Source organism: Aspergillus chevalieri, chromosome 1 (assembly GCF_016861735.1).
Source record: "Aspergillus chevalieri M1 DNA, chromosome 1, nearly complete sequence".
NCBI lineage: Eukaryota > Fungi > Ascomycota > Eurotiomycetes > Eurotiales > Aspergillaceae > Aspergillus > Aspergillus chevalieri.
The window spans coordinates 3,111,491-3,138,297 of record NC_057362.1 but is presented as its reverse complement, the minus strand read 5'-3'; the positions used below and the strand labels follow the sequence as shown (position 1 = coordinate 3,138,297).

General features: G+C 51.1%; 9 protein-coding genes across 9 annotated transcripts; 6 read left to right on the top strand and 3 right to left on the bottom strand.

Annotated features, from left to right (window-relative positions):
- Nucleotides 1–1,311: 1,311 nt before the first annotated feature.
- ACHE_11058A (uncharacterized protein) lies at nucleotides 1,312–6,055 on the top strand (the record flags this gene model as incomplete). Its single annotated transcript, XM_043275585.1, has 4 exons — nucleotides 1,312–1,496; nucleotides 1,567–1,669; nucleotides 1,732–4,542; nucleotides 4,658–6,055. 4 exons carry the CDS (start codon nucleotides 1,312–1,314, stop codon nucleotides 6,053–6,055), a joined length of 4,497 nt encoding a protein of 1,498 aa, XP_043132178.1.
- A 666-nt stretch (nucleotides 6,056–6,721) lies between these two features.
- On the top strand, nucleotides 6,722–8,232 carry ACHE_11057A (putative nucleotide-sugar transporter; the record flags this gene model as incomplete). The annotated part of the gene is made up of 4 exons (XM_043275584.1): nucleotides 6,722–6,808; nucleotides 6,883–6,959; nucleotides 7,029–7,904; nucleotides 7,956–8,232. The coding sequence occupies 4 exons, from the start codon at nucleotides 6,722–6,724 to the stop codon at nucleotides 8,230–8,232; spliced, it is 1,317 nt and encodes a 438-aa protein (XP_043132177.1).
- A 542-nt stretch (nucleotides 8,233–8,774) lies between these two features.
- On the bottom strand, nucleotides 8,775–10,591 carry ACHE_11056S (putative sterol o-acyltransferase (APE2); the record flags this gene model as incomplete). The annotated part of the gene is made up of 5 exons (XM_043275583.1): nucleotides 8,775–8,843; nucleotides 8,896–9,151; nucleotides 9,211–9,900; nucleotides 9,959–10,399; nucleotides 10,479–10,591. 5 exons carry the CDS (start codon nucleotides 10,589–10,591, stop codon nucleotides 8,775–8,777), a joined length of 1,569 nt encoding a protein of 522 aa, XP_043132176.1.
- A 699-nt stretch (nucleotides 10,592–11,290) lies between these two features.
- Nucleotides 11,291–14,094, top strand: APL4 (AP-1 complex subunit gamma; the record flags this gene model as incomplete). The annotated part of the gene is made up of 5 exons (XM_043275582.1): nucleotides 11,291–11,300; nucleotides 11,402–11,525; nucleotides 11,587–11,775; nucleotides 11,839–13,945; nucleotides 13,999–14,094. 5 exons carry the CDS (start codon nucleotides 11,291–11,293, stop codon nucleotides 14,092–14,094), a joined length of 2,526 nt encoding a protein of 841 aa, XP_043132175.1.
- Nucleotides 14,095–15,360: 1,266 nt separating this feature from the next.
- On the bottom strand, nucleotides 15,361–17,181 carry ACHE_11054S (uncharacterized protein; the record flags this gene model as incomplete). Its single annotated transcript, XM_043275581.1, has 1 exon — nucleotides 15,361–17,181. The coding sequence occupies one exon, from the start codon at nucleotides 17,179–17,181 to the stop codon at nucleotides 15,361–15,363; it is 1,821 nt and encodes a 606-aa protein (XP_043132174.1).
- Nucleotides 17,182–17,950: 769 nt separating this feature from the next.
- ACHE_11053S (uncharacterized protein) lies at nucleotides 17,951–19,141 on the bottom strand (the record flags this gene model as incomplete). Its single annotated transcript, XM_043275580.1, has 2 exons — nucleotides 17,951–18,879; nucleotides 18,946–19,141. 2 exons carry the CDS (start codon nucleotides 19,139–19,141, stop codon nucleotides 17,951–17,953), a joined length of 1,125 nt encoding a protein of 374 aa, XP_043132173.1.
- Nucleotides 19,142–19,809: 668 nt separating this feature from the next.
- RPL16B (60S ribosomal protein uL13) lies at nucleotides 19,810–20,849 on the top strand (the record flags this gene model as incomplete). The annotated part of the gene is made up of 5 exons (XM_043275579.1): nucleotides 19,810–19,830; nucleotides 19,946–20,081; nucleotides 20,270–20,323; nucleotides 20,391–20,649; nucleotides 20,711–20,849. 5 exons carry the CDS (start codon nucleotides 19,810–19,812, stop codon nucleotides 20,847–20,849), a joined length of 609 nt encoding a protein of 202 aa, XP_043132172.1.
- A 710-nt stretch (nucleotides 20,850–21,559) lies between these two features.
- Nucleotides 21,560–23,505, top strand: ACHE_11051A (putative AMP-binding domain protein; the record flags this gene model as incomplete). Its single annotated transcript, XM_043275578.1, has 5 exons — nucleotides 21,560–21,691; nucleotides 21,756–21,951; nucleotides 22,016–22,462; nucleotides 22,513–23,142; nucleotides 23,198–23,505. 5 exons carry the CDS (start codon nucleotides 21,560–21,562, stop codon nucleotides 23,503–23,505), a joined length of 1,713 nt encoding a protein of 570 aa, XP_043132171.1.
- A 1,139-nt stretch (nucleotides 23,506–24,644) lies between these two features.
- GRR1 (putative ubiquitin ligase complex F-box protein GRR1) lies at nucleotides 24,645–26,486 on the top strand (the record flags this gene model as incomplete). Its single annotated transcript, XM_043275577.1, has 3 exons — nucleotides 24,645–25,373; nucleotides 25,422–26,108; nucleotides 26,157–26,486. 3 exons carry the CDS (start codon nucleotides 24,645–24,647, stop codon nucleotides 26,484–26,486), a joined length of 1,746 nt encoding a protein of 581 aa, XP_043132170.1.
- Nucleotides 26,487–26,807: the final 321 nt, after the last annotated feature.

Here is a 26,807-nt window from a genome sequence, read left to right as displayed (position 1 = left end):
ATTCAATTCTAAAATAAACTCGAGTAATCCCATAGTTCGAATAATACATTGACCGCACCTTGCATCTGATTATCTTCTCACTGGCACAAGTACTTGGATTGGTGTTGTACCTATGGGCAGCTTGTTTTTCTTTTTTTCCTTTTGGGCCACCAATCGACGACGTCTTGACCACTACCGCCAGACGGTGTCTCTCTCTCTCTCTCGCTGGCCCTTCTTCCTCCTCCTCCTCTCCCTCCCTCTCTCTTTCTTTCTTATTCCCCTCTCTCTCTCATCCCACTATCGCTGTCTGTCGTCTGACTGGACGCAGTGGCATTAGTAGAGAGAGTGTGTGATCCTCTTCGTCTTCCCTCATTGCCCGCTGATCTGCCTTCCGCCTCTCTCACTCACTTTCTCACTTCGACCTTTTTCCTCTCTATTTCGTCCCTTTTTCTTTTCTATTTCGTCCCTTTTTCTTTCTCTCTCACCTTCTCCTTATTTTTAATCCTTCCACTCTTAATTATCTATTTACTCGAGTTGTGTTATCTCCAAAGCCTAATCTCGGTGCTTGAACGGTGTCCTTGCTACACCCTCTCCCCGACCGTCCGCCCTCCCTGTACTCTCCCAGTGAAACGTGGGCGGCAATCAGCCTTTTTCTAGTGTCGGGCTTCACTTCCCTATAGTCACCCATTTCTCCTGCTCGTTTTCGTTCGATATTTACTCGATTATTATTTTTATCACCACGACTCTTTCCCTGCGACCCCCGGCTTTCGTCTTCTTGATTCTCAGCCAGCTTCCTCTCTACGCCTGCCACAGCATCCCTGTCATTCATTTGATCTGACCTTTGGCCTTCGCGCGACTTACAGCCTTTCCCACGCACACGCATACCTCCAATATACGCACACCCCCACGGATTCGACCGACAACTGGTAGCCGAAACGCTTCCCTGCTGTGTTGGTTTTCGTGTCTCGTGCTGTCATCTGTTCGTGATATATCATAACCGCGACGACGAGTTCCCGTCGCCGATCCGAGTCCCACGAGTCCCACCCGCGATCGACCTCGACCTTCTTCATCCTTTGTTTTTTTTCTCGTTCCCTTTTGCATATTTCTTCGCAAATCATCTCCTCACCTCCCTTCGTCTACCATCTTCGAACCATATACGTATCACCCCGGAAGAAAAGAAGCACTGTCGGCGCTTTTCTTCCTTTCGGTTTCGGTTTCCCCGTTTGACAGGTCAATATATGGTGTGAGGGTTGGCGCTTCCCAGCGAATGCTGACGTCCGAAGACGACTTTCGCGGATTGCTCTTGGATCCCCCACTGACGGGGTAGCTGACATGAATCCCGCAAACTTTCCCAACGTTGGCGGGGCCATGCCCGGCGGAGCCAACCCGCAGATGCCAAACAATGAGAATGCCGTCATTTTTAACCATGCTGTCAAAGCATTGCAAGCGCAGCTTCCCTTCTCCGGATGGAAAGCAGAGGTCCGGATACAGGAGCGGGCCATTAAAGTCTTCCAGATGTGAGTAATGGCTTCTGAAACTCAGCCGCTCTAAGCGAGACTTCTGATGCTAATTTTTCTTATCGCCCAGTTTATCCTCCCTTCGACTACTCCAACCACAAATAAACGTAGCACAAGCTGCACACGCTGCCTTGACTTTTGAGCAGAAAGCTTTAAGAGAGGCCAACCAAAGGGTATGCTGCTCATTCGCTCTTGTGTCACATTCAGGATCCTAACGTCCCTTCTTTTCGCTTAGACCGAGTACGATAAAGCGTGCAACGAGAAGCTCGCTCATATTCGTGACACCCGTGCCAGACAGGCCGCTGTCTTGCACAATGGCATAATGCCACCCGGTGTTGGGCAAAATCAAGTTCCGGGATCAATGCCTCCCCAGATGAACCGACCCATGCAACCATCTCCGATTCCTAATCCAGAACAAGTGACAATGGGAATGAACGACCCTAATCACCGGGCTGCTCTGCAGCAACGTCAACAGCAGCAATCGCAGCAGCAACCACAACCGCAACCGCAACCGCAATCGCAACAACCGCAGCGGACACAACGACCAGGGGCTAACGTCTCGTTACCCGACGATCTCGGCTCGTTGACGCCTCAGGAACATGAGCAAGTTCGTCGACATGCCCAGCAGATTATGTCGATGACGTCTCAGGAAGAATTAGAAAAGATCAAATTGAATCTGCAAAACATGACCCCTGAGCAAAAGCAGTTCATTGCGAAAAAACAGATGGATCCGTTAAGCTACTTCTTCCGCTGCCAGGCCGTGAACAACTTGCGGAGGCACAAACAACGAAATATGGCCCATGTACCAAATGCTGCCAACAATCCCATGACCGGCGATCCGATGACGGCGCAACAGCGCCAGATGTTTCAGAGTATGATGAATCTTCAACGCAACTCGACATTTCCCGGACATGCTCAACCTCACTTGGACCCTTCTTCGTTCATCGGCAACGTGGAAAATATTCAAGGTCAGCAGGCGGACGGGTTGCGTTCTCAGGAGGAAGGCCAGCTCGTGGTACCCGCTAGTTCCTCTCAGATGAATCAGCCACGGTTCCCGCCGCCTCAGAACGTGTTCCAGGCTGGGCAACCGCTCGACCAGGGCGGCCAAGCCGGCATGAACGGGGCCGGTATCAGTCCCCAGTTCCTGCCTCAATCGCAATTGCAGAATCCCCAAGCGGTCCAACAAGATAGATCTCAACATGCGACACCGTCCCGAGCCCAGGTCCAGGTTCAGGCCCAGACGCAAGCAGCCCGCCTGCAAGCGGCCCAGAAGGCCCAAATGGCCATAGCTCAAGCCGGTCAAGGGAATCCTCAACTTCAGCAACAGATTGCTCAGCAGAGTCCTGCAATGCCGATGTTGAATCGTCCCATGCCCCCAGGGCAAATGTCCCCAACGCAGGTAGCTGCTCAGGCCCGGCCTCCCTCGCGACCCCAAAGTATGGGACAACATCCTACTGGTGTCCAGCCTCACCCTGGGCAACCCGGGATTCAAGGTCGGCCCCAGATACCCGCGAATCTTCCTCCGCATGTTCAGGCGCAGCTAGCGCGAATGACTCCGGATCAACTTAATGCTTTTCTTAATGCGCAGCGACGTCGTGCCCAGCAAAACAATCAGGCACTCGCCCAGGCCAATGCTGCACTACAACAACCCATGCAACAAAGCCTGTCACAACCCGGGCAAGGCCAACCGATGGTCAATAGCCAGATGGACAACAATCAAGCTCTCCGGGCATCCCTCGGCCTCCAGCAGCAGCTTCCCAACATGGGCGGAGGACAGATGCAAAATCAGATGTCACAGCAAATGTCCGCCCAACAGCAGCAACAACAGCAGCGTCAACATCTTTATCAGTTCCATCTCCTGAATCAGCAAGGTAATGGCTTGGAAATGACACCCGATCAGATCAAGGAAATGGACGGGTTACCCTTCCCACCGGCGCTGATCGGCAACAGTCAGACTTCACCCCTACCGAAACATGTCAAGACTTGGGGACAACTGAAACAGTGGGCCGCTGAAAATCCTCAGGTTATGGGAGGAGTAGATCCAAACAAGTTGATCACTATCCAAAAGTATCATCTTGCGCAGATTATGACTCAAGGGAAAAGAAATGGTCGGAACCCTGACCAAGCGGGTCAAGCTCATGGAGCGCCGATGTCAGCATCGGGCCGAAATCAATACGAACAGCATTTCCCAGGGGGGGCACAAGGTCAATTGCCCATGTCAGTGCCACCCGTGACTCCCCAGGAAGTCCAGATGGCCCGTCACCGCTTGGGTGTTCAGGTACAAAATTATACAGATGAACAGCTTCGGGATGTGTTGTTTAGGAGCCGGCTCAATAAATTGCAGGCTGCCCGGGCCCGAGCAATGCAAAATTATGCAGCACAGAATGTCAACCAAGGCCAGCTAGCCCAGCCGGCTCAGCCAATCCCGCAACCACCAGTTATTGCACCACAGGGTACGCCGCAAGCAAAGCCGCAGCCTCAACCTGCACAGCAAACGCCGCAGGCAAATCAGCACGCGCAGGCTGTAAAGGTGCAGAATGGAACTCCCGGCAAAGGGCCAACAAAGGGGGCTGCTGCGAAACAGCCGCCAAAGAGGAAATCGAACGCAGAAGAGTCACTGGAAGGCCAGAACCCCCCAGGCCTGATGCCTACTCAAACTGCCGCCCCACAAGTTCCATCGGTTCCTGGTGCACCTCGACCCAACCTCAACTTCACGCGTGAGCAGTTGGCTGCGATGACGCCTCAACAGCGTGAAAAAGCGGAAGCTTACATTCGAAGGCAACAGAGCCAAAATCGCACTCCAATTAATCGAGCTGCTGCGGAAGAAGCATGGAACAACTTGCCCGAAAATATCAAGCAACTGTACAATGACATCTCCAGGACTGTTCCATTTGGAGATCCTATCCCGCTCCCACCAGAGCAGAAAGCTGTAATGAGCCAACAGCTTCGCGACTGCATAGATATGCTTAGCAGGATGGATACGCTAGTACAGTGGTTTGCAAAGGTTCCTAATCAAGAGAAGAACGTGAGGAGTTTGCTTGGGATGGTGAGTCTATGTTGTTCTTCGTCTTCATCTTTTTCTTTTAACTCAACCTCTTCCTCCCTTCTCCCCTGTCCCTCGTTGCAACCAAAGCCATAATTTCTGACACTTTTAATCACAGCGTATACAATTGTTGAGACAGTTCAAAGAAGTCCCGGAATGGACGCTGAATGACGAGCTCACTCTATCGCCTGAACGGTTAACTGGTTGTATCGGCTACATCAAGAGACTATTCACCGCCATGATCCAACGTGTAAACCTCCAGCAACAGCACCAGCCTGCAGGTATGCGGCCGAATATGCCTCAGGGTCCGGCTCCGACGGTACCACCAGCCAACCAAAACAATATGCCAGCTCTGAATGCGAGCAACCTGCAACAACTTCAACAACAAGAGGAAGCACTCCAGCGGGCACGGCGGGCTTCGAGCCAGGCTGCGTCAGGAATCGCTCCTGGCGTACCACCGGCTCCATTTGGGGCGCCATCTCCTCAAGGGGTTCCTCACGCCTACGGTCCTGGCAGCATGCCCCCCGAGAAGTTGAAGCTTCCTCCCGCAAAGAGACGAAAGCATTCACACGCTGGTGTTACTCCTGGGCAAGCTCCAACTCCCGGAACTGCAAGCTCAAAGACGCCAACGGGCAAACCTACGGCTTCAGCGGCCTTCAAATGCAGTGTCCCCGAATGTCAGCATCATTACCACGGCTTCGCGTCCCAATCCGCATTAGACAAGCACATTGAAGAAAACCACAAAGCCGAGCAGAATATCGAGGATCCACTCGAGTTTGCTATCGAAAGCATGCGGGGTAGCTTGGTCAAAGAAGAGAAGCCGGAACCTAAGAAGGGTGTTACTGCGGAAGCTACGACGGCATCTGGCAAGCAAGAAGTGAAACCTGAGGGTGTCACACCGGTCACTACTGGCACAACTCCTATGGGCCGTGTGCCCAGCCATATCGGTCTCAAGTCCGCGTCACCTGCATCGAATCAACAGATGACTCCTCGACCGTCTTCAGGTAAGGTGCCAGCCGCTGCCGCTGCTGCCGCCATGAAATCAACTGTCAGCAAGGAAGCCAAGAAAGAAGCTGCTAAAGTTGAACCATCCGGCGTGGAGGCAACAGCCAAGGATCCCTGGGCGGACAGTACGATTTCTCTTGAGGCCATCCACGATGCATTCATGGACTTTGGCAATGAGGGATTGCCCGGGCTAGGAGTCGATCCGATGGATGAGTTCCTCAACTCGGAAATGTTCACCACTGCTCAGTCCAAGGATACGCCGGAGTCGGTGGAGACAGGTGCCGGCACACAAACCCCGAAGGATGGCGAACTCTCCAAGGACGAGGAGATGAACGTTAAAATTGGAAGCGATCCGGATGAGAACTGGATCCCAGCGGACTGGGTTTACTTGCCTAGCCGGTTTGACGACGGTTTCATGCTCAATGAGCCCAGTGATTTCGATTGGCAATCCATTGATCGGAAGGAGGCTGATTTTAATGATGATCCGGGGATAGCCATCTATGCCATGTAAATTGATGGCGCATCATTTTCTTCTTTTCTAATACTTTCCATTATTTCATTTTTTTTTTCATCTCCTTCACTTATTTACGAGGGTTTAATGATTTCAAAGCAAAGCAGATGGCGCGTGGTTTGTTTGAGTTTCTTTTTGGCGTAAATATGAATGTTCGTGTACATTATGTTTGTTTGCAGGATATGACTGGGCAACTGGTCATTTCTTCCCGGGGTTTTGATTAGAACATGAAGCGTTTCCAAAGCGAACAACAGTGTTTCTTAGTAGTTTCTGATATTGTACTGTATGTACGGGTACCATTACGGTCCTCCCCATGACCGTATGGCCATCGCCGGACGCTAAACCCGATCAGGCAATGATATCAGATGCAGCTGATAAGGTCCCCAAGTGCGCCTCTCGTGATCATCTCCGTGCCTTGTGCCATCCTCTCCTCTATCTCTCCTCTCCTCATCCACCCATCCATTCATTGCTTTCTTTGTCCGGCATGGGTGGTCAATAAGCAGCTTACTTTCATTTTGGTTAACAATAACACTTGTCTTGGATTAAGAAAGAAATACCGAATCAGCTTGCACCCGAAGGTCAGCTACGTACGACCTAGCTTGGTCGGCTCAAAGTTCCCTACCACGACGCTTTTTGAAATCATACCTTATTTATATATCACCCAAAATGGCTAGAGACCATCTAGTCATCCCATTCCTGGTCACGATGATGCTCGTGACCGGGGTTTGCAATACTATTCTGAACAAATTCCAGGTTGGTCTCCAGACCGCCGTCTACCTTCGGCCCCCATATCACTTAGTCTTGCTAACATGGTATGATCAATAAAGGATATGCAATGTGTTCGGAATTGTGACTCGCTGGATCCTAGAGAACGCAAGACCTTTGAGCAGCCGGTTATCCAGACGTGAGTTCTCATCGAGTTACCTCTGTACTATACTGGGTGTCGCGCTGACGATATGATGTGCTGCAATAGGATCCAGATGTTTATCGGAGAGTCGGGTAGCTGGATCTTCGTCTTTGGCTTCTACGTATACCGTCAATATCTAGCTCCACGTTTATCTAACGGAGCATCGCCCCTTCTTGTCGGTGGATACAACCCCGTTGACACGGATGACCGGTACGATGACGAAGACAATACGATTAATAATGTCGATGGCGCTCCCCGTCTCCCTAAACCATCTGACGTGGATGAGGAAGGGCGGGTGAAACTCAAGGGCGCTAAGATCTTTCTGCTCGCCGCGCCGGCATGCTGTGACATCGCGGGTACGACGCTCATGAATGTCGGTCTGCTTTTTGTTGCCGCTAGTATCTACCAGATGACTCGTGGGGCGTTGGTGCTCTTCGTTGGACTTTTCAGTGTAGTCTTTCTCCGTCGGAAGTTGTATCTGTACCAATGGACTGCGCTGGTCGTGGTCGTCCTCGGTGTTGCGCTGGTTGGTCTTGCGGGTGCGCTGTTCGGTGACGACGCACATGATGTACCTCAGGAGGATGCCACCGCTACTGTTTTGCATGCATTGATGCAGGCCCGCGCTGTCGCACAGACCCCTGAGACGGTTAAAGCAGTCATTGGTGTTTTGCTTATCGCTGCTGCTCAGATCTTTACTGCATCGCAGTTCGTTTTGGAAGAATGGATTTTAGAAAACTATGCCATGGACCCGCTCGAGGTTGTTGGTTGGGAGGGCATCTTTGGATTCTCCGTCACGGTCTTTGCATCAATCATCTTGTACCTGGCCGTGGGGCGCACGCCAGCGGGCCGCTACGGATACTTTGATGCGAAGGAAGGCTGGCATGAAGTCTTCTCTAACCGCAATGTCGCCTTATCCAGTCTCTTCATTATGCTGAGTATTTTGTACGTCACCATGCCCTCTAACACAGGATACCAAGCTAACTCTCTCTACAGTGGTTTCAACTTCTTCGGTCTCTCCGTAACCCGTACTGTATCCGCCACCTCCCGTAGCACGATCGACACCTGCCGTACCCTATTCATCTGGCTCGTCTCCTTGGGTCTGGGCTGGGAGTCATTCAAATGGCTCCAGGTCGCGGGATTCGCCTTGCTGGTCTACGGCACTTTCTTGTTCAACGACATTGTCCGGCCCCCTCTCAAAGCATGTCTTCCGCGGAACGTATCGGAGAGACAGGCTTTAGTGCTACCTGAGGAGCCTATTGAACATGCTTGATTCATTGGGATTGATTTGCTTAGATTATTGGATTGCATGGTACGGTCGTTCGGTGGTCTTTGGTAACTGGTTTTCTTTGGTTCCTTGGTTTCTGCTTTTGACTCTCATGAGATGGTATTTGATGATGTCCGTTGCGTTTATTATTAAGAGTATGACCTCGTTCTTGGGTTTTGGTTGGAAAGCACACTATAGAATGTCTGGTTCGAGGTATATCGACGGATAGTCGCCGATGCATACACCCTTAGATTGGAACTTGCTATAGTTCTCTGTTCATCAGAGACTCACTGAATTGAATGACTAACTTCTGATAAGGGGAAATGCTCGTACTGTAGTTAAAGGAAACATGTGAACAAGCGAACATGAAATAAAGAAAATACAAGTCTCAAAGCAAACGAATCAAATGTTAAATATGACTCAGAAAGGGGTATATAGCACAATGTGCAATAATAATAACACGAGATAATACACAACTGAATAATGAAGAAAGCAGACAGAGAAAAAAAAAAGAAAAAGAAAAGAAAACTACCTCTTAAGCACTCAGCCTAAACCAACACATACAACGCACACATCATCGAAAGACCCAGGATCATCGAGAACCAGAAGAACGTATTCTGGGAGAACATTAGCAACCATCCGAACCAGATCCCTAAAGAGATTACTTACGTTAAGAGTAGTCTTCCCCCGGAAATACTTCGACTTCTGCACAGTCACGATGGGCAATTGAAGCATCATAGCCAGGAATCCGTAGCCGCGCAGTTTCTTCGTGATGCAGCTCATTACTAGCTCGTGGGCGATGGAGCTGACTAGGAAGGTTATGATCATGGAGACGGGTTGGGAGAAGTGCGAACGCGATGGGTAGTAGACGTGGCGGCGGAGGAAGTTGTGTACGGGGACGTTCCATTCACGGGAGAATTCAAGCCTGCATTATGGTTAATAAAGCTGCGCCGTGGATAGGATAGGTGAGTCGAGGTGGCTTACCAGTCACATGAATTCCACCAGTCAGAGTAGAAGTGACGGTCTGCGAACCGGGTAATCTCCGCGAATGCACCGAGCAAGTACTCAAAGATAACCAGGAACACAAGCAAGAAGGTGATCATGAAGGGGAACAAGAGCATGCTGATCGTCTCCGCAAGGACTAGGCCTTTCTCCGGGATGCTCTCAACCAGCTGCAAGTTTGCGTTGGCTTCGCTGAGTACCGGAACAATGAACTCCTCGCTCGTGTGCGTGAGCAGAAAGATGCATCCGAACACGGCTGCCGTTTTGAATGCTAGTTCTGACCATCGGAGGCGGGGGTTGCGGGGATATTCTAGCTCGTAGCAGAGTGTGGGGCAGAACATGTAGTCGAGGTAGTTGGCGAAGGTCAGGTTCTGAGGGTATGTGACGCTGCCCAGAGGCGAGGTGAGTTCCATAGCCAAGTCTTCACGCAACTCTGGGATCGATCCTGATCGCTTGTGAGTGTGCCTCTGCGAGGGCTGGTGGACATGAGGGTATTGGTCCACACCGTCCGTCAGAGTGGACTTGGGGTTATCGAGTAGGAACAGACGACGCTCGATATCGCTCAGATGTCCGTTGTAGAATGCGTAGGAGTGGATCTTCATAAGGAAGGTCAAGGTGTGGAGGGTGAAGAAGACTTGCGCCGTCCAGGTCCAGCGCCGCATAAACGGCCAACTGCAAGAGTCAGTTTACTATCCTTCAACCGTATGCATAGTCCCGAACTGAGACCTACTTGATCCATAAAAACAACCACGCAGCTTCAAACAAGCTCTGTATAGCCATTCCACCCCGGCGCCATCGCAGCCAACCCCGACTCCTGAAGACTTTCTGGAGCGGCAGGACCAACCCACTTGTGACAACCATAGCAAGGTCACTAAGACCCAGCTCGCAGACATTTGCCGACAGAATACTCCATACCCGTACTCTCAATGGAAAGCCCGTGTCTTTGATATTCCGGAGGACGGTGGTAAAGACCATGATCGCCAACGCAATCCAGAACAGCGCAAAGAACCCGCGAAAGTTATGATAGTCGCTTCGAGGGTCGAAGTGAGACACACGGGGGACATAGTCAATTGTATAGAAGAGGCGACGGCGTGCTCGAACTTGCGCTCTAGCTGTTGATATCGAGTGCGCGGACGGGGGCGCATCTTCAGGGACAGGGGTTGAACGGTCACTGTAGCTCACGGGTGAAACGTCAGTTTGCTTGAACACGTATCGCAATATCTCCGGTATAGTAGTCAAAGCAATCGTACCTCGCATTCGACGTTGTTTGGTCCACAGGAGTGAGGGTATCGTCGTCCTTGGATGCGACCACACGCGGCCGCGCAATCAAATGGCCATCCTTTTGTTCGACGGCGGTAGACATCCTTAAGAAAGAGTCACGGGACACAGTAAGGAAGACTTAATTGACATTGAATCTGGAGAGATCTCCGGGAATGCAGATGACCGTCGAGTATATATAAGCGGTCCTTGCAGAAGGCAGGGAAACGCCAGGATGACAGGTTACGGGGGAGTGGATCTACGTCACAGGGCCGTGGATCGCCGGACTCGAGTACATACTTAGTACGAAGTACAGAGTAGTGCTACATAGTAAACAGTCTAGAAGACTCAATATGCTACTATTCTTCACGAGATTACTCTAAATGTATTGGTAGCAACGATAGCCGTATGTCCATAAGCTTCGTATTGTACAGCAATGCGGCTGGATTCTCGTATTCGTATTATCAGATACATTAGGTGTAGACTGTCTTTATGCCTCAGGCGTGGGTACTGTCAGGTGCGCGCACGTGATTGTATCAGCACGATGACACTAGGCTGTGATAAGACTAGTGCGACAAATGCCAAGGCTGCCACCCAATTGGAACACGTGACTGAGAGGGCCATCTTGCTGGCGGCTGTAAATAGAATAGCTGTATACAACTATCGACTTCATCTCTACATTCCGCGGTCGGGAATTGCGCAGGCGGGCTTCTTCGCATTCCCTCTTCTTTGACCTTATATTTCGAATTCCTTTGTTAATACCTTCTCTCTCAGTCACCCCGTTGGGGGTCCCTCTGCGACCGCCATGTCATCCCGTGAGTGCTTCCCTGGAGCCCCTTCTCGGTCCCCCACACTGCATACATATCTATCCCGCAACGCGATGGCTAACCCGGCCGGCACCTGCGGATACAAACAGTCAAGCAATTTATCCGAAATGTTCGGTCAGCCAAGACTATTGCCGATGAACGTGCGGTGATTCAGAAAGAGAGCGCGGCCATTCGTGCATCGTTCAGGGAAGAGAGCCACGATTCGGGCATACGGTCAGACACCTGTCCTCTATATTGCGATTTCGAACAACGTCTCATATTTGCGTTTCAACAGGAGAAACAATGTGGCTAAGCTGCTTTATCTATTCACCCTCGGAGAGCGGACACACTTTGGTCAGATCGAATGTCTGAAGTTGTTGGCGTCCCATCGCTTCGCCGACAAGCGACTGGGGTATCTCGGAACTATGCTGTTGTTGGATGAGAACCAGGAAGTGTTGACGCTGGTCACAAATTCGCTTAAGAAGTATGGCTTACTCTCTGCTCACGGGGGTAGTTCCGTGAACCATTGACTGACATGTTATTGTAGTGACCTTAACCACTCGAACCAGTATATCGTCGGACTCGCCCTCTGCGCCTTGGGTAACATCGCCTCTATCGAAATGTCCAGAGATCTTTTCACCGAAGTCGAATCTCTCCTCTCCACCCCGAACCCCTACATCCGGAGGAAGGCCGCATTGTGTGCCATGCGTATATGTCGCAAGGTCCCAGATCTCCAGGAAAACTTCTTCGAGAAAGCCAAAACACTTCTTTCGGACCGAAACCATGGTGTTCTGCTGTGCGGGTTAACGCTGGCCATCGACATGTGCGAAGCTGAGGAAGCTGAGGAGGGCCAAGAAGGTGTGATCGAGATGTTCCGGCCTTTGGCCCCTGCTCTGGTTCGCGCCCTGAAAGGGTTAACAACCTCCGGTTATGCACCCGAGCATGATGTGTCTGGGATTACGGATCCGTTCCTGCAGGTGAAGATCTTGCGTTTCTTGAGGGTCGTTGCGAGAGGCGATGCGGAGACCAGCGAGATGATCAACGACATTCTGGCCCAGGTGGCCACCAATACCGACTCGAACAAGAATGTAGGAAACGCGATTCTGTACGAGGCTGTCCTCGTTATCCTCGACATCGAAGCCGATTCGGGATTGAGAGTGTTGGGTGTCAACATCCTTGGAAAATTCCTTGCCAACAAGGACAACAACATCCGCTACGTCGCTCTCAACACGCTAAACAAGGTGGTGGCGATTGAACCAAATGCCGTACAGAGACATCGCAATACGATTCTGGAGTGTCTACGTGATCCTGACATCAGTATCAGACGACGAGCGCTCGACCTCAGTTTCATGCTGATCAACGAGAGCAACGTGCGTGTTCTTGTTCGGGAGCTGCTCGCTTTCTTGGAAGTTGCCGACAACGAATTCAAGCCTTCGATGACCTCCCAAATTGGTATCGCCGCTGACCGATTCGCTCCCAACAAGCGCTGGCATGTCGACACGATTCTCCGCGTTCTTAAGCTTGCCGGTGCCTACGTCAAGGAACAAATTCTATCGTCCTTTGTCCGTCTTGTTGCTACTACCCCAGACTTGCAGACCTACTGTGCACAGAAACTTTATGTGGCATTAAAGGAGGATATCTCGCAAGAGGGTCTCATCCTTGCTGGTGCGTGGGTGATTGGTGAATACGGTGACAACCTGCTTCATGGAGGACAGTATGAAGAGGAAGAGCTCGTCAAGGAGGTCCGCGAGACCGACATCGTGGATCTCTTCATCAACATCCTCAACAGTACTTCTGCCTCGCAGACTGTGGTGGAGTACATTATTACGGCTTCGATGAAACTTACTGTGAGAATGTCAGACCCGTCCCAGGTTGAACGCCTGCGTCGGTTCCTCAGCAGCAAGACCGCGGATCTGAGCATTGAAATCCAACAACGCGCGGTCGAATACACCAACCTCTTTGGCTATGACCAGATCCGGCACGGTGTCCTGGAACGGATGCCTCCACCAGAGATCCGGGAAGAGCAAAGGGTATTGGGCCCTATAACCAAGAAGCGCCAAAGCAAGCACCTCAAGGACAAGACGAAGAAGCCGTCGAAGCCGGCAGACTCGGATCTGCTGCTCGACCTCATCAGCGGCAACGAGGCCCCGGCGGCTGCCAGCCCAACACCAACCAGCACGCAAAACACTGCAGACCTGTTGGCGGATATCTTAGGCGGAGGGGACTCTGGCGTCTCGTCGCCTGCACCCCAGCCCATCCCAACAACCAACACCAGTGCCATTATGGACCTCTTTGGATCGAATGGTGTCACCCCGTCCCCTAAACCAGCGGAGCCGGCATCCGCCTCGATGGACGTTCTGGGTGGTCTCGGGTCAACCGCTACGCCGCCGCCAGCAGCTGCGGCGTCTGTAGCACACACGGCATTCAATAAGCACGATCTGTCGCTTTCACTTGCGGTGCAACGGGCGAGTAACGGCAACGCACAGATTCAAGCCCGTTTCCGCAATTCCTCGAACTTCACCAGTTTCTCTGGTGTAGGGTTGCAAGCTGCCGTGCCCAAGAGCCAGCGGTTGCAGCTGAGTGCGATTAACAAGGCTGAACTCGAGGCTGGAGATGAAGGAGTGCAGGTGATGAAGATTGCGGCATTGAACGGGGTAAGTTTCTCTTCCATCATGGTTCAAGATTGACCTGATTCTAACAATACTAGGCACTCCCACCCAAACTCCGTCTTCGTCTCCGAGTCACATACGCAAAGGATGGGTCAGAACCGGTGACAGACCAAGTCGATTGGAGCGAGCCCTGATCACTCGATTGACTTTCCTTCCTTTGTCCTCCCTTTTCTACTCTGGCACTCCCGTACACCTTTAATCCATGATCCGTCACCTCCACGACACACCTCGTTACGAGTAACAAATTGGGAGGGAGGGTTTTCTTATCCGTATTATAAATGTGCACGAGACTCTGATATTTTCTTTATTTCTGTTGTGTCTATTTATTCCATGATTGGTAATACATCATACATATTAGATCAGGTACATGGCATACCCTGGTCCTGGTTTACTTTACTTCTCTTGTTCTTTCTTTTTCTGCTTTTGAGACGTAAAAAAGCTTTCTTGAATGGGTAAATGTAACTCGATTGATGTGATGTATTTGTATTAAGAACGTTTAAAGATAGAATAATATACAGACAGCATCGCTATGCATAGCTCCCCTTGGTAAGTATGAGCGGAGTACATAAATAACTCGAAGTCCTCCAAACCGTACTGTACAACCTGCCAGGAAGGCCGTTCCGTCCCAACGCCAACGCTTCCCCCCATGCCCCGTGCATATAATTGCCAAAGGAATGAAACAGCTGTTGTTAATACCAACCATGCAGTGTAACAACTTACCTATGATACCGTATATGTATCTCGCCGTAAAGAGTACTCTGTCCATAAAGAGGTATGAGACCTAGGCGTTTGTACTCATATCCGTGCCTGTGTCTGTGCCCCGTAACCGATATACGTGCCCCGGAATGTAAACGCAGAACCGAACGCCGGTAGTCATGGGTATAGGATATAGGTAAGGATATAGGTCATAGGTACGCAATCAGTTAGGTAGGTTATAAGAAGATAAGAAGATAAGTGATAAATAAGAAAGAAATCATATCATAAATATCATTAATCGTGATAAATCCATCGTCAGTCAAATTGTTCGTTTCGTAAGATCGAAGAGAATGAAAAAGAGAGATTGAAAAAGAGAAATAAGAGAAGAAAAGACAATCACGGGAACCGAACGCCAACCAGATTCGATAGATGGTAGTGGGATCGTGAAGTGGATGGGATGCAGATAGGTAGATCGTATAGACATTCTAGGTAGGTGAGCGGGTAGGAGGAGGGAGGTATGCGTAGGTAGATATGCGTGTGACGAATCGTAAATGTGTGAAAGAATATAGACAAAAGAAATGAAAAGTCAATGCAAAAGAATCGAATCAATGCAAAGGAAAGAGAGGAGAAAATGCATGCAAATGTAAACGACCGATATCGTAGTCGGGCCGTCATATATCTGTTTCTGATAGGCGAGGTGACCTCTACGCATACGCCGATTGACGTCTCGACGCCGTCTGCCGATAATCATCGTACGAGTAAGCCCTAGGCGGGCCGTGATGATGAGTGTACGGATCGCGCGCGGTGTAAACCACGTCATCTGGTCCGTACTCGCGAGCATACTTGACGTCTGGCTTCTCCTTGGATCCAACCTGTCCGAATAACGGACGGGAAGCCGACATTGGCCGCGGGCCGCGCGATTCCGGCGCGTAGGTCGTGTGGCTTCGATTGGGCGTTGCGGCTGCTCTCATGGAGAAAGAGGGACGTTCCGGGGTAGCGATGGGGTGAGTGTGAGAGTGGTGAGAATGAGGATGAGGACGAGATGGGGAGTAGCCGTGTTGGTAGCGCGATGAGGTCGAAGCCATTGGTGGAGTAGGCGGGACCTCGCGGAGGAGTTCTGGTTCGGTGATGATCTTGTAGCGGGTTGAGGTCTTGGGTGGACTGGTACCGTGCATGTCTGGAGTGCCGGGGCTGGAGTATCCCGAGTCATAGCGGTCTGTGCTGCGGACTCTGGATGATCGCGAGGTGCCGTCGGCGTAGACCATGTTCACGAGGAAATTGGCAGAATCACGTTTCGAGGCGGATCGAGAGTATGCGGCTGCTGTGGTAGCCGACCGGGAGGGCTGCAGAGTTGGTCGAGTTGCAGACGAGGCAGCTTTCGCTGCTGGCGATGTGGCCGCGGTGGGCATAGAGGGGACCTTGAAACTCTCATAATGGGTCCGCGGTGGTGGTGGATGGGCAGTCGACGGCTCCAGATGCTCGTAGGAGCTATTCCGCGACGAAGATTGTCGCACGCTTTCGCGACTGCTATGTTTGGCTCGGGGAGTTGCGCTCGAGCGTGCCGAATCCGACGCTGGGGGTTCAGTGTACTCGCGCGGTCGCTGTGGCGAGCGGGAAGAACGCTGACGGGAGTCGATCTCGATGGGCGCGTTGCCCTTGGAGCGCATGATATAGTCGCGAGCGGTGGTATGCAATTTGTCGTGCTTGGTCTCGTATTGATCCGAGTCCTCCTCGTCCTCTTCCTCCACCACCTCAGCCTGGAATCGTCGCGATTCGGTCGCAGGATGAGTACTACTACTCCTGGGCTTGTGAGGAGAGGAAGCCGACCGTTTGTCCGGACTGGCTCTCCTCGATTCTGACGGTCGCATGTAAGTTCGCGAGGGCTCTGAATCGTAACCCGAGGCATCCGAGTCGACATAGACATTTTCATATTTCTCGTAAGCTTCCCGTCGGCGTTCCTTGGTTCGGGACTTGTCCCGAGTGGAATGGGACGTCTTTGTACTATCACGAGCAGCGGCCTCTTTGGCAGCGCGGAAGGGATTGAACGGACTGCTGGTGGTAGTCGTTGGTCTAGGTTTCCTTCTCTCCTCTGCACGAGGCCTCCGACCATAGTCATCGTGCTTGCGAGAAGTGCCCCGAGGAGGTTGCTCATCGGGAGAGTGATAGAATCCATCATCAAAATACGCATCAGCCGGCATGCGCTCTTCGTAGATTCGACCATCGCGATATTCACGGACATTGCCACCAGCACGGGGCGAGGCATATGGGTGCTGCTGGTCCTTCATCTCGCGACGCAACTCGGCCAAGCGGACCTTTTGGTCATATTTGGTTCTGCGGGCGGGATCGCAGAGCAGTTCGTAGGCTTGCTGGACTCGTTGGAATTGATCCTGGGCTTCATTGCGCAGGGATTCATCTTTGATTTTGTCGGGATGGCATTTCAACACGAGTTTTCGATGGGCCGACTTGATTTCGGGTAAGGTGGCGTCTTTAGGGACAGCCAGAACGGCGTAGGGATCGATATCCATAACGACATGTATCTGTATGGCGGGGGGTTCAGGAATTGATAGGGAAATTGTCAGGATGAAGGAGAAACATCAATAAATAGAAAGTGAACAGAGGCAGTGACGTGGGATCAGCCGTTCATTAAGGAAGAATGGAGACTAAGCTGAGGGGAATAATAACACTAGAATAGTTATAAAGATACAGTGGCAATTGAAGCGGTGAGTCTTTTATTTCTATACAAGAACACTACTAAGTTACTCCTACTGGGTACTAGTAAAGATACACCGTTACTCGTTGCCCGAACTTTCCACTGCCCCCTTCCCCCTCCCACCGAAGAATGAGTGGTCAGCCAGTATTAGCGACGCCTCACCCGGGCTGTGTAGTGGGCGAATAGAACAGCTGACTCTAAGAGGAGGATAATAATAATACGCTGTTGTTACCGTCATGCCTACCGAATCACGTGAATCTCCTCCATTGCCAATTTAGGTGCCGTGCATAGAGGGGTATCGCATGGAATTCTGTGGACGAAAACCCGTTCAGATCGAAATGCCGGGGTTTCATCCAGTAGAATCTTGCAGGCTCGCGCTGGACTGTAGGGATGTGATATCGTCTCACATCTTACATCTCGAACCAATCATTGCCTTTATCCACAAAGGACCGTAGAATATGCAGAGTGTAATGCATTCCTCTCCCCCAGATACGCCAATCCAGGCCTTCGTCAGCAGTCGCACTGCAGATGACCAGCTTGGTCAACGGTGCGAAGGTACTGGTACTTACGGGGACAGCTGTGTTTCACTGCTTATCGTATCCTGGATCCTCATCCAGCGAAAGCTCCTTCTGCATCGGAAGCTCCAGATCAACCACTATTGGCGTATTAAACCTCTTCCCTCCGCGATGCGGCCAACTGGTGCCCATGATAGCTGCATTGACAATACACGTCTCTTGTCTCTGTGCTTGCGCTCGGATCGCATGATCGCTGTCATCATGATCACCACCTCCCTCATACTCTGTCATCTGTCGTTTCTCCATCGCTAACCGGTTCCCGTCCGTGGCAGAACCAGAACCAGAGCCAGAAACAAGGCTCCGGTCTTTCATGCGTGGTGTCGTACAGTTCCCATGCGCCCACGACCAGAGATTATCCAAGCGCGGGGCTTTCTTCCCAGTAAGATCAACAAGGCTCTGCTTCTTACTTCCCGGGGATGGCAGCACCCCAGGCACAACCACCACCTGGTCCTTGGCCGCGGGATCGGTTTCACCTGCAGAAATCCACCGTACTCGTTCGTAGCCTCGCGATTCGTGTACATGGCCACATACTGCCAATTTCGGCCGGACACGCTGCAAGACCTGACGCAATGCCGCACATCCGACCAGGCCTCCTGTTGCTCGGTTATCGCGGTGGGAATATGGAGGTGTATGGGCTACCACTAAATCCGTATCCCGCGGTATCTGGCCCCAGAGAGCGTCCGCATCAGCCGTCTCGTATCCGAACGCCCAATTACCGTTTGATGGTGAATACGGCGAGGCAAATACTTTGAACACTGTTTTGGGACCGTCGGGACGGGATAAGCGGACTACTGCTGACTCGTGTCTGAGGTATAGAATAGAAGAAGAAGCCTTTGTAATGGCTTCGATACATTCCTGTGGATCTTCTAGATGGTCCTTCTGCAAGCCCGTGCCGTGTCTGGCGTAGAATGTGGGATCGAGCGTCAAATCGTGGTTTCCTGCTAATTATTAGCTATTCACTTAGACGTACTATTATACCTTATAAAAAAAAAAAAAAAACCTACCAGCCACTATAATCTTCACCTCATAATCTGACTTGGCGATCCAGTCAATAGTCCGACGCAGCTCCGATAGACTGCCATGGTTAGTTAGATCCCCAGCATGAATCAGGACGTCCCCTGCAGGCAACTTGAAGCCTGCTTCTGCGGGTGTATAAGCATGTGTATCAGAAACACAAACAAAGCGAGTTTTTCGATGCATGTTGTATGAGGAACCCCTCGTAGTACTTGGTAGAGTACGAGTACTTGTACAGAGAATATCTATGTGCTTAGTCAGCGGACCCAGTGATCTTCGGATTTCATGATGGCTTCTCCGGAGGGTCTGAAGACTACGGAGTACGGAATAGATATCATTATTGGCCGTGGATGGATCTGCCATCGCGGTTCAAGGCGATATCGCGTATCGCGTTGAGTATGTACTTGACTGCAAATCCCCGTGGTCTGTACTCTGTGCTCCAGAGTATAGTTACAAGTCCATCGTAGTCATACTGAACACCAGATTGATAAGACTCAGATTAACCAACCAGACACTGTCCAGTCTAGGCCAGAATAACATAACTTCTGTAAAATGTCACCTTCTTATCAAGTTTCTTCATACCGCCGAAGTATATGCCACGTGATTCACGTGATTTGCGGTCTATTATTGGCCACCGCCACCATTAGGGCTGGGGCCCTCAACCCGACCGCCCGCACAATTAGCCTCGCGGGTCTCGCTTAGCCATTGCCCATTCGAACGCCATCCAGCATCGTTGTGTGCGTTGAACCTGACCACAACGACAACAACCGCCGACAACATACATCCCAAGGGAGTATCCTAGAGCAGTGCTCTTCTTTCGCTGGATATTTTCCTTTTGAAACGGTGACAGCAGGATGTCCGCTACCGAGCCAGTTGTATGTGCCGTCGCATCGACCCCCCGTTTTACTCGTTTTACTCTGATTCCATGCGATTTTATATACATACGAGGATATGAGAGGATATATGGGCGAGTGCTGACGGATTGCTTAGGTCGTCATTGACGGCAAGGGACACCTCCTTGGTCGCCTGGCCAGCACTGTTGCCAAGCAGCTGCTCAATGGCCAGAAGATCGTCGTCGTGAGATGTGAGGCCCTCAACATCTCCGGCGAGTTCTTCCGTGCGAAGCGTACGTTCGAGTCCTACCCCGTGTTTTGATTTCCGGTATCGTTGTGTGTGTGTTTGTGTTGTGTGGCCTGGCAATCGACAAATGAGGAGGAACGACATGTGAAGCGGACTTTGGACACGAATATGGAGGACACAACGATACCGAGTTACGAGAAAGAAAGAAAGAACGAAGGCTGACTCCGGATATAGTCAAGTACCACTCCTTCCTCCGCAAGATGACCCGTTTCAACCCTACTCGCGGTGGTAAGATTTCACCTCTTCACTGGCTCGATATGCGAAATGGGATACAGTACTGAACACAACTCTTCAGGTCCCTTCCACTTCCGTGCTCCTTCCCGCATCTTCTACAAGGCTGTCCGCGGCATGATTCCCCACAAGACCGCCCGTGGTACCGCCGCTATGGAGCGCCTCAAGGTCTTCGAGGGTGTTCCTCCCCCGTACGACAAGAAGAAGCGCGTCGTTGTTCCCCAGGCTCTGCGTGTCCTCCGCCTCCGTCCTGGCCGCAAGTACTGCACCGTTGGCCGTCTGAGCCACGAGGTTGGCTGGAAGTACCAGGACGTTGTCTCCAGGTACGTTATATTTACTATCTTTGTTGTAAAAAGGATGAGGATGAAGGCTGACGGTTTACAGACTCGAGGAGCGGAGAAAGGTTAAGAGCAGCGCATACTACGAGCGCAAGAAGGCCGCCCGCCGCCAATTGGTCTCGTCCCAGAAGTCGGCGGCAGTTAACGACAAGACCAAGAGCCAGCTTGCTGAGTACGGATTCTAGATACCTCGTTGCTCGGCCGGTTGCTTTTGTCAATGAAATGGTTGGGTTGGGTATCGCAAACGGTTTTCTTTCAGCGAAGTTGAACGGGGCCACCAAAATACCGATCGACCTTTTACTTTTTTCCATTGTCCTCCCTTATTACTGTTTATGATGGGGTACCACAATGACCATGTTGTGACGGGCAATGGGAAGAGGGCTGGAGAGACCGATATCTGTTTGAAAATGAGAAACAAAGACGAATATAAAAAAATTTCATACGGAGTCGTTTGGGATGAACAAGGTTGTTTCAAAATTAGTTGACCCATATTGTTTGTTTTCGCGCCGTGGCGGTTAATCCGATTTCATTCATGACTACGATATCATAATCTTTTCTGTTCTTGTAGAGTTCTACTCGTATGTACCTGTTTAGCTGTACAAGTAGTTATGCATGCATAGTGAGTTATTTCCGCCCGCCCGCTAGCTCCGCGGCTCCCCCAGATCTGAACCGACTTCCCCGCAACTTTACTCGGTAGCCGGTGGATACGGGAAAGCTACTGGTCGTGCCTATTAAAGGCTGCGTGATTTGTACACGGATTCCTCCTATGGACTCTGGATTCTCATCCCTGTCCCTTGTTCATTCCTCCCTGTAATCCTCCTGTGATTTCTGCGTACTTTTTTTCTTTTTTTTTCTCTACTTTTGTTTTCAATTCACATCTCCAATTTATCACACAATGTCAGATGCCAAATCCCGATTGTCGGGCCTGTTGGGCCACTTTGTCGGTTCCCAGCCAGCTCCTAAGATCAACTTCCACACTCTCTCGCCGACATTCTTCTTGCCCCGGGCGGCTTCAATCGAGCCGGACGTAAGCATTCCTCTCTCTATCTCGTCCGGCTCTTTCGGTTGCTTACAGGAGCTAATGGCTATAGGCAACGGCTGTTCATCATATCACCAGGGATGGTAAAGTGCTTCGCAGGTCGTATATTGAGGTTGCGGATCGGGCACGCGGACTCGCGTACTGGATCAAGAAGCATGGCTACAAGAGAGTTGGGATTCTGTGTCCTAATACGCCGGCTTTCTTGGAGTCTATCTTCGGTATTGCCGCTGCGGGAGCTGTCAACATTGGTAAGCTGCGCTTAGATTTCTACTCAATTACTTCCAAAACATAATAACTAACTGCACAGCACAGCGGTGAACTACCGTCTCAAACAAGACGACATCGCCTACATCTTCACCCACTCCGATGCCGAGGTAATCATTGCGGATGAAGAGTATCTTCCGCTCCTGCAATCCTACCGAGCCGCAAAGCCCGGTGTCCCGATTATTGTGGACACCGACACGGATGTGACAGCCGGTCAGATTACCGGCCCGTTTGACTCTGCCGTCTTTGAAGGTCTGAAATATGATTCGGACAATGGCGGAAAAGGCTGGGACGCTCTTGAGAGCCAGGCCGCTAGTGAGGACGATGTCATTGCGCTTGCTTACACTAGTGGTACGACGGCGAGGCCTAAGGGTGTGGAGTTTACGCATCGGGGATGCTATCTTGCTGCGATGGCTAATATTGTTGAGTCCGGGTTGAATTTTGATGAGAGAAGGTGTCATTATTTGTGGACGTTGCCTATGTTCCATGCTATGGGTGAGTATACGTACTTTCGTTCATCAAGCGTTTTATCTAATACTTCTCAGGATGGACCTTCCCATGGGCGGTTACGGCAGTCCGCGGAACACACTACTGCCTGCGGAAGATTGACTACCCCCAGATTTGGAGGCTTTTGAAGGAGGAGCATATCAGCCACTTCAATGCTGCGCCAACTGTCAACACACTTCTCTGCAACTCCGATGAAGCCGAGAAACTCCCTGAACCAGTGCGCGTCACCGTGGCTGCCAGTCCACCGACTCCTCATCTTTTCGAGCAGATGACCAACCTGAACCTGCACCCGGTCCACGTCTACGGAATGACCGAAACCTACGGTCCGATCACCAAGGGATACTACATGCCCTCGTGGGATAAACTCCCTCTCCAAGAGAAGTACAAGAAGATGGCTCGCCAGGGTCACGGCTTCTTGACTAGTCTGCCGGTTCGAGTGATCAAGACCGATGTTCCCGAGGGAACCATTACCGACGTCGAGCGTAACGGCAATGAGATTGGAGAGATTGTCTTCATTGGTAATATCTGTGCTCAGGGATACTACAAGGATCCCGAGGCGACGCGGAAGCTTTTCTTAGGTGGTGTCTTGCACTCGGGCGATTTGGCCGTCTGGCATGCAGACGGGGCTATCCAGATTCTAGATCGGGCTAAGGATATCATCATCAGCGGTAAGCCTTCCACCCTTTTCACCTTCCTCGATACGGTAGTGCTAACGAAAACCAGGCGGTGAAAACATCTCCTCCGTAGCCCTCGAATCCATACTCGTCACGCACCCCGACATCCTCGAAGCTGGCGTAGTATCCGTCCCCGACGCTCACTGGGGCGAACGACCCAAGGCATATGTGACGGCTAAGCAGGGCAAGCGGTTGGACGACAAGGATGTGATCAGCTGGGCGCGCAACAAGAGCGATATTAGCAAGTTTATGATTCCTCGTGAGGTAGAGGTTGTGCCGGAGTTGCCTAAGACTAGTACAGGGAAGTTGAGGAAGAATGTGCTGAGGGATTGGGCGAAGGGTATTAAGTCGCAGTAGTAGTAGTAGAGAGAGAGTAGATATGTTTGGATATTGTTGATATGCTCTAGCGATGAGTTGATCGGGTGTCTAGTATACCAGTGTTTCTTATTTGGCCGGATTATAGATATGATTCTCTAGAACATGAGAAGAACTGTAACCTCCATTGTTTGATCAGTCTGTGCTTTTATATTGCAAGGTTCAAAAGGACTGCACGCGGGACATGGTCACGCAGAGTTCGTCTGACCATCTTATTCATCTTCGCGCCATTCTTTTCTTCAACTGTCCAAATCCATCGAAACTATTTTCTTGTATCTCTCGTTCAATTTTCAATTCAGTTCTGTATACAGCCTCGAATCGCATACAAAAGCGCCTCGCTTGTCTCCCCGCCTTCGCAACCGCCGCCTTCTGACTTCCTCACTCGGTTCTTTCCCCTGTTCGCATGGTTTGTCCAACCACTACTGTTTGCTCGGTTTCTCTTTCTATATATACATCTCTGCGGCTCTGACTGACTCGCGTCGCAAGACCCGATTATAGCAACTCTGCGTCTCCTTCGGTCCTGCCTGCTTGTCTCCTCAACACACCCTTCAGCCTCCTGCCGCGCCCTACATATAAAGCACTACATACTTTGATACATACATACGTGCATAACGTTCATAATTGTACAGGTTCCTCCCTCCCTGCCGGACAGAATCCAGCGAGCGACCTGAAGAATACTTTGATCCTCCCTTGCCTTCCCTTTGGTGGCTCCAGCTCCGCCAAAGCGGTCGATCGACTCTCGGGCGCGCTTCCTCCCGTTTCCCTCCAAACGCTACTTCAATATTCAGCCCCATAAGCGATCCTATATCAAATACTGCATTTTTGTCTCTTTTCTTGTGCCTCGCCGTTAGTTTCGATCAGGGGTAACTGAGTAACTGAAACGCTGTCTGAACACTCCGACATCACCGCCCCCGATTGGCACTCGATCTTGTGACGGTTTTCCTCTCGTATCGTTCTCTCTTCGTCTTCGACTTGACCCGACTCTGGCTAAGGCCTCATGAAGACCCTGTTCTCGTCAGGTGTCTATTGCGTGAACGACAATAAAGTCGAAGGAATATCACTGATTAAGGAAATTTAAAAAGAGGGAAAAAAAGGGCAAAAAAAAAAAAAAAAGGAATCTCATGCCCCGCTCACGACAAGCCGCTCGATTCCCGAGCGAACTGCCCTCCGGGTCGTCATCGTCGACATCGCCGGAACGCGCCGCCGATGATGATACGGATTTCTTCACAGCCCAGGCGAATGATTCGCAATCCTCCGTCGGCATCTCCAATTACCGTGATCTCGATGGGCAAAGCGGGCAGGACATCATGCTCCCGCCCATCGGGCGCCTGCCCCCCGAGATCCTCATTGCCATATTCACCCGCCTCAGCTCCCCCGCCGACTTGTTGAATTGCATGCTCGTGTGCAGAGGCTGGGCGACAAATTGTGTGGGGATACTATGGCACCGGCCGTCGTGCAACAACTGGGATAATTTGAAGAGCGTCGCGGCGACGGTGGGGAATCCGAGCAGCCTGTTTTCCTACTCGGAGCTCATCAAGCGGTTGAATCTGTCTGCGCTGACGGATGTCAGCGACGGCACGGTGGTGCCATTCGCTCAATGCAATCGGATCGAACGGTTAACGTTGACCAACTGCTCGCACCTCACGGATACGGGCGTATCGGGTCTGGTCGATGGGAACCGGCATCTGCAGGCGCTGGATGTCTCAGATCTTACCTCTCTCACGGATCACACTTTACACATCGTTTCTCAGAATTGCCCTCGGCTCCAAGGGCTGAATATCACCAATTGCGCCAAGGTGACCGATGAGTCGCTTGTGGCTGTATCTGAGAATTGCCGGCAACTCAGAAGGGTGCGCATTCTTCATATTGTTACAAATGTTCATGGCTAACTAGAACAGTTAAAACTGAACGGTGTCACGCAACTCACGGACCAGACCGTCATGTCCTTTGCCCAGAACTGTCGAGCCGTCCTCGAAGTCGATCTACATAATTGCAGGCTCGTCACCAGCGAATCCATTACCGCTCTCATAAACGCACTGCGAAGTCTCCGAGAACTACGACTGCAAGACTGCAAGAATATCGACGACTCGGCGTTTTTGTCGATCCCCGATTATTTGATGCTTGATACCCTTCGCGTACTCGATTTGACGTCGTGTGATCTCATCACGGATGAGTCCGTGGAGCGCATAGTCAATGCGGCCCCCCGTCTACGGAATTTGGTTCTTTCAAAATGTCGGCTTATTACGGATCGCGCGGTTTTGTCGATCTGCAGACTCGGCAAGAACTTACATTATGTGCATCTGGGTCACTGCTCGAATATCACGGACTTTGCGGTAGTACATCTTGTCAAGTCGTGCAACCGGATCCGGTACATTGATCTGGCCTGCTGTAACAACCTGACAGACCGCAGCGTCCAGCATCTGGCGACATTGCCGAAATTAAGAAGGATTGGCCTAGTCAAGTGCCAATCGATTACCGACAGGAGTCTCTTTGCCTTGGCTCAGCCAAGGGCGTCCACTCACCCGTTGGGTGTCAGTAGCTTGGAGCGGGTACATTTGAGTTATTGTCTCGAGCTTACTTTGGAGGTGAGAACTTTCTATCTCCCTGTGAAACTATGTGCTAACAATATCAAGGGAATTCAAGCTCTCCTCAACCAATGCCCTCGTCTTACCCACCTCAGTTTGACCGGAGTGCACGCTTTTCTGCGACCAGATCTCACAGTGCACTGCCGTGCAGCACCACCAGACTTTACGCAACAACAACGACAGCTGTTCTGCGTTTTCAGCGGCGACGGCGTGGGTCGACTTCGGGATCGCTTGAATGAGATCCATCCGCCCCCAGTCGAGACTATGTTCGATGACGAAGATTTTGATGAAGATGAAGGCCAGGTAACTGGCCTTATGCATGCGGCCGTAATCAACGACGATGAATATATGGATGTCGGAAGCCCCTCCCATGGTTGATACCCCCTCTTTTTCCCTTTTTTGTTAGCCGTCATTTTTGCACTTGTTCATTCTCATTGTGCCAGCATATTGGTCCATCCATCCCAGATGATATCACGGAGCGAGCTCTGCTGATAAACTAGGAGGCTTTCTTCTCTCCTCTTGTCTCCTTTTCTTGCATTGACAGCGGCTATTGTGATTATTGTCTTTTCCCACTCCTGTTATTTTTGTTCTGTCTATCTGGGATTAAGCATTTAAGCATGTATATGATCTCGAATTTGTGTCTGGTGAGCATGGTTAGCAGTAGTATACAATCTATCCTGACTACATTCTTCAAAGTCG